Consider the following 6,538-nt stretch of genomic DNA (forward strand, 5'->3'; position numbering starts at 1 on the left):
GAGTGTCGAATGAGCTCCTGGCAGGAGACGCGGAACTCCCATTGGCTGAGACGCCCCGGGTCGGAATCCTGAGGTGGAGGTCAGACAGAAGCGATTATTGACATTGAAAACAACAAGCCAGGGGGCTGACGTGGAGGTCTGACAGGAGCGATTATTGACATTGAAAACAACAAGCCAGGGGGCTGACGTGAAGGTTTGATAGAAGCGATTATTGACATTGAAAATAGCAAGCCAGGGGACTGACGTGGAGGACTGACAGAAGCGATTATTGATATTGAAAACAACGAGCCAGGATCTGACATGGAGGTCTGACAGAAGCGATTGTTGACATTGAAAACAACAAGCCAGGGGGCTGACGTGGAGGACTGACATAAGCGATTATTGACATTGAAAACAACGAGCCAGGGGGCTGATGTGGAGGACTGACAAAAGTGATTATTGATATTAAAAACAACGAGCCAGGGGGCTGATGTGGAGGACTGACAGAAGGGATTGTTGACATTGAAAACAACAAGCCAGGAGTCTCTATGTATCTCTATGAGTCTCTATGTATCTCTATGAGTCTCTATGTATCTCTATGAGTCTCTATGTATCTCTATGAGTCTCTATGTATCTCTATGTATCTCTATGAGTCTCTATGTATCTCTATGAGTCTCTATGTATCTCTGAGTCTCTATGTATCTCTATGAGTCTCTATGTATCTCTATGAGTCTCTATGTATCTCTGAGTCTCTATGTATCTCTATGAGTCTCTATGTGTCTCTATGAGTCTCTATGTATCTCTATGAGTCTCTATGCATCTCTATGAGTCTCTATGTATCTCTATGAGTCTCTATGTATCTCTATGAGTCTCTATGTGTCTCTATGAGTCTCTATGAGTCTCTATGTATCTCTATGTATCTCTATGAGTCTCTATGTGTCTCTATGTATCTCTATGTATCTCTATGAGTCTCTATGTATCTCTATGAGTCTCAATGTATCTCTATGAGTCTCTATGTATCTCTATGGGTCTCTATGTATCTCTGAGTCTCTATGTATCTCTATGCATCTCTATGAGTCTCTATGGGTCTCTATGTATCTCTATGTGTCTCTATGTATCTCTATGAGTCTCTATGCATCTCTATGTATCTCTATGAGTCTCTGTGTCTCTATGTATCTCTATGTATCTCTATGAGTCTCTATGTATCTCTATGAGTCTCTATGGGTCTCTATGTATCTCTATGTATCTCTATGGGTCTCTATGTATCTCTATGAGTCTCTATGTATCTCTATGAGTCTCTATGTGTCTCTATGTACCTCTATGGGTCTCTATGTATCTCTATGAGTCTCTATGTATCTCTATGGGTCTCTATGTGTCTCTATGTATCTCTATGGGTCTCTATGTATCTCTATGCATCTCTATGAGTCTCTATGTATCTCTATGTATCTCTATGTATCTCTGAGTCTCTATGCATCTCTATGTATCTCTATGAGTCTCTATGTATCTCTATGGGTCTCTATGTATCTCTATGTGTCTCTATGAGTCTCTATGCATCTCTATGTATCTCTATGAGTCTCTATGTATCTCTATGGGTCTCTATGTATCTCTGTGTCTCTATGTATCTCTACGAGTCTCTATGTATCTCTATGTATCTCTATGAGTCTCTATGTATCTCTATGTATCTCTATGAGTCTCTATGTATCTCTATGGGTCCCTATGTATCTCTATGGGTCTCTATGAGTCTCTATGTATCTCTATGTATCTCTATGATTCTCTATGTATCTCTATGGGTCTCTATGTGTCTCTATGGGTCTCTATGATTCTCAATGTATCTCTATGTATCTCTATGTATCTCTATGAGTCTCTATGTGTCTCTATGTATCTCTATGAGTCTCTATGTATCTCTATGAGTCTCTATGCATCTCTATGAGTCTCTATGTGTCTCTATGAGTCTCTATGTATCTCTATGAGTCTCTATGTGTCTCTATGAGTCTCTATGAGTCTTTATGTATCTCTATGTATCTCTATGGGTCTCTATGTGTCTCTATGTATCTCTATGAGTCTCTATGAGTCTCTATGTATCTCTATGTATCTCTATGAGTCTCTATGTATCTCTATGAGTCTCTATGATTCTCTATGTATCTCTATGTGTCTCTATGTATCTCTACGAGTCTCTATGTGTCTCTATGTATCTCTATGTGTCTCTATGTATCTCTATGAGTCTCTATGTATCTCTATGAGTCTCTATGCATCTCTATGAGTCTCTATGTGTCTCTATGAGTCTCTATGAGTCTCTATGTATCTCTATGTATCTCTATGAGTCTCTATGTGTCTCTATGTATCTCTATGTATCTCTATGAGTCTCTATGTATCTCTATGAGTCTCAATATATCTCTATGAGTCTCTATGTATCTCTATGGGTCTCTATGATTCTCTATGTATCTCTATGAGTCTCTATGTATCTCTATGGGTCTCTATGTATCTCTGTGTCTCTATGTATCTCTATGAGTCTCTATGTATCTCTATGTATCTCTATGAGTCTCTGTGTCTCTATGTATCTCTATGAGTCTCTATGTATCTCTATGAGTCTCTATGTATCTCTATGTATCTCTATGGGTCTCTATGTATCTCTATGTGTCTCTATGTATCTCTATGGGTCTCTATGTATCTCTATGTATCTCTATGTATCTCTATGAGTCTCTATGTATCTCTATGAGTCTCTATGGGTCTCTATGTATCTCTATGTGTCTCTATGCATCTCTATGAGTCTCTATGTGTCTCTATGAGTCTCTATGTATCTCTATGAGTCTCTATGTGTCTCTATGTATCTCTATGTATCTCTATGAGTCTCTATTATCTCTATGTATCTCTATGTGTCTCTATGTATCTCTATGTGTCTCTATGTATCTCTATGTATCTCTACGTATGTCTATGATTCTCTATGCATCTCTATGTATCTCTATGTATCTATATGAGTCTCTATGTATCTCTATGTATCTCTATGAGTCTCTATTATCTCTATGTATCTCTATGTATCTCTATGTGTATCTGTGTATCTCTATGTATCTCTATGAGTCTCTATTATCTCTATGTATCTCTATGTATCTCTATGAGTCTCTATGCATCTCTATGTATCTCTATGTATCTCTATGAGTCTCTATGTATCTCTATGTATCTCTATGTGTCTCTATGGGTCTCTATGTATCTCTATGTATCTCTATGGGTCTCTATGTATCTCTATGTATCTCTATGGGTCTCTATGTATCTCTATGTGTCTCTATGTATCTCTATGAGTCTCTATGTATCTCTATGTATCTCTATGAGTCTCTGTGTCTCTATGTATCTCTATGTATCTCTATGAGTCTCTATGAGTCTCTATGGGTCTCTATGTATCTCTATGTATCTCTATGGGTCTCTATGTATCTCTATGAGTCTCTATGTATCTCTATGAGTCTCTATGTGTCTCTATGTATCTCTATGGGTCTCTATGTATCTCTATGAGTCTCTATGTATCTCTATGGGTCTCTGTATCTCTATGTATCTCTATGGGTCTCTATGTATCTCTATGCATCTCTATGAGTCTCTATGTATCTCTATGTATCTCTATGTATCTCTGAGTCTCTATGCATCTCTATGTATCTCTATGGGTCTCTATGTATCTCTATGTGTCTCTATGAGTCTCTATGCATCTCTATGTATCTCTATGAGTCTCTATGTATCTCTATGGGTCTCTATTATCTCTATGAGTCTCTATGTATCTCTATGAGTCTCTACGTGTCTCTATGTATCTATGGGTCTCTACGTATCTCTATGTATCTCTATGAGTCTCTATGTATCTCTATGAGTCTCTATGTATCTCTATGTATCTCTATGAGTCTCTATGGGTCTCTATGTATCTCTATGAGTCTCTATGTGTCTCTATGTATCTCTATGTGTCTCTATGTATCTCTATGTGTCTCTATGGGTCTCTATGTGTCTCTATGTATCTCTATGTATCTCTATGTCTCTATGTATCTCTATGAGTCTCTATGTATCTCTATGTATCTCTATGTGTCTCTATGTATCTCTATGTATCTCTATAAGTCTCTATGTATCTCTATGTATCTCTATGTATCTCTATGGGTCTCTATGTATCTCTATGAGTTTCTATGTATCTCTATGAGTCTCTATGTGTCTCTATGTGTCTCTATGTATCTCTATGAGTCGCTATGTATCTCTATGAGTCTCTATGTGTCTCTATGTATCTCTATGAGTCTCTATGAGTCTCTATGTATCTCTATGGGTCTCTATGTATCTCTATGTATATCTATGAGTCTCTGTGTCTCTATGTATCTCTATGTATCTCTATGAGTCTCTATGTATCTCTATGTGTCTCTATGTATCTCTATGAGTCTTTATGTATCTCTATGTATCTCTATGAGTCTCTATGTATCTCTATGAGTCTCTATGTATCTCTATGGGTCTCTATGTATCTCTATGAGTCTCTATATATCTCTATGAGTCTCTATATATCTCTGAGTCTCTATGTATCTCTATGAGTCTCTATGTATCTCTATGAGTCTCTATGTATCTCTATGAGTCTCTATGTATCTCTATGGGTCTCTATGTATCTCTATGAGTCTCTATGTATCTCTATGAGTCTCTATGTATCTCTATGAGTCTCTATGTATCTCTGTGTCTCTATGTATCTCTGAGTCTTTATGTATCTCTATGTATCTCTATGAGTCTCTATGTATCTCTATGAGTCACTATGTATCTCTGAGTCTCTATGTGTCTCTATGTATCTCTATGTGTCTCTATGTATCTCTATGTGTCTCTATGTATCTCTATGAGTCTCTATGTATCTCTATGAGTCTCTATGAGTCTCTATGTATCTCTATGTATCTCTATGGGTCTCTATGTATCTCTATGGGTCTCTATGTATCTCTATAAGTCTCTATGTATCTCTATGAGTCTCTATGTGTCTCTATGTATCTCTATGAGTCTCTATGAGTCTCTATGTATCTCTATGGGTCTCTATGCATCTCTATGTATCTCTATGAGTCTCTGTGTCTCTATGTATCTCTATGTGTCTCTATGTATCTCTATGTATCTCTATGAGTATCTATGTATCTCTATGAGTCTCTATGGGTCTCTATGTATCTCTATGTATCTCTATGAGTCTCTATGTATCTCTATGTATCTCCATGTATGTCCATGTATCTCTATGGGTCTCTATGCATCTCTATGAGTCTCTATGTATCTCTATGAGTCTCTATGTATCTCTATGTATCTCTATGCGTAGCCGCAATCGCTTCACGCGGTGTGCCCGCTGCTGCAGGCGAGGTGGTAGTTAGTGATAGTTAGTAGTTAGTGATAGTTAGTAGTTAGTGATAGTTAGTAGTTAGTGATAGTTAATCGATAATAGTGATTAACAATCAATCGCAATGTGAACAGCTTAAACCTACCATTGCAGCTGCTATTCATCTTCCGGAAGACGTCTTCATCTTCCGGAATACGTCTTCATCTTCCGGAAGACGTCTTCATCTTCCGGAAGACGTCTTGATCTTCCGGATGATGTCATGGTCTTCCGGAAGTTATCTTCGTCATCCGGAAGATGTCTTTGCCTTCCGGAAGAGGACTTTGTTTTCCGGAAGATGTCTTCGTCTTCCGGAAGATGTCTAAGACTTCCGGAAGACGCCTTTCGCTTCCGGAAGACACCAGACCTCACTCTGGGGTTGAATGCGGTGGAAATTCCACATTTCGATGGTGGTTGTGGGCAAAGTCCATCCAGTTACATAAACACAATTATTGCGTGGGTGGGTGAGTGGGTGGGTGAGTGGGTTGGTGAGTGGGTGGGTGAGTGAGTGGGTGGGTGGGTGAGTGGGTGGGTGAGTGAGTGAGTGGGTGAGTGGGTGGGTGAGTGAGTGGGTGAGTGGGTTGGTGAGTGGGTGAGTGAGTGGGTGAGTGGGTGGGTTGGTGAGTGGGTGGGTGAGTGGGTGAGTGAGTGAGTGGGTGGGTGAGTGGGTGGGTGAGTGGGTGGGTGAGTGGGTGAGTGGGTGAGTGAGTGGGTGAGTGAGTGGGTGAGTGAGTGGGTGGGTGAGTGGGTGAGTGGGTGGGTTGGTGAGTGGGTGGGTGAGTGGGTGAGTGGGTGGGTGAGTGAGTGGATGAGTGAGTGAGTGTGTGGGTGAGTGAGTGGGTGAGTGAGTGGGTGGGTGAGTGAGTGAGTGGGTGAGTGAGTGGGTGGATGAGTGGGTGAGTGAGTGGGTGGGTGGGTGAGTAAGTGGGTGGGTGGGTGAGTGGGTGGGTGGGTGAGTGAGTGGGTGAGTGAGTGGGTGGGTGGGTGGGTGAGTGGGTGGGTGGGTGAGTGAGTGAGTGGGGATGAGTGGGTGAGTGGGTGAGTGAGTGGGTGAGTGAGTGAGTGGGTGAGTGAGTGGGTGAGTGGGTGGGTGGGTGGGTGAGTGAGTGGGTGAGTGAGTGAGTGGGTGGGTGAGTGGGTGAGTGAGTGAGTGGGTGGGTGAGTGGGTGGGTGAGTGGGTGAGTGAGTGGGTGGGTGAGTGGTTGGGTGAGTGGGTGGGTG

General features: G+C 40.9%; 1 protein-coding gene across 2 annotated transcripts in view; it reads right to left on the reverse strand.

The window, feature by feature from the left end:
- ATG10 (autophagy related 10) overlaps positions 1 to 5,779 on the reverse strand; it is a 32,098-nt gene extending 26,319 nt beyond the window's left edge. The window contains exons 1-2 of one of the 2 annotated variants that reach the window (XM_076059246.1): positions 5,427 to 5,779; positions 1 to 68 (exon numbers count right to left, since the gene is read on the reverse strand). The exon at positions 1 to 68 is cut by the window's left edge and continues 31 nt beyond it. In XM_076059246.1, the coding sequence (XP_075915361.1) occupies positions 1 to 68; positions 5,427 to 5,429 (71 nt within the window). In that variant the 5' untranslated portion in view covers positions 5,430 to 5,779. The remainder of the gene's footprint in view (positions 69 to 5,426) is intronic. The other variant, XM_076059247.1, reaches the window with a different exon arrangement.
- Between the last annotated feature and the right edge of the window lie 759 nt (positions 5,780 to 6,538).

The sequence above is a fragment of the Petromyzon marinus genome, assembly GCF_048934315.1.
Source record: "Petromyzon marinus isolate PM22_M1 ecotype Great Lakes invasive population chromosome 85 unlocalized genomic scaffold, UKy_Petmar_22M1.pri1.0 chr85_unloc.1, whole genome shotgun sequence".
In the NCBI taxonomy this organism is placed as follows: domain Eukaryota; kingdom Metazoa; phylum Chordata; class Hyperoartia; order Petromyzontiformes; family Petromyzontidae; genus Petromyzon; species Petromyzon marinus.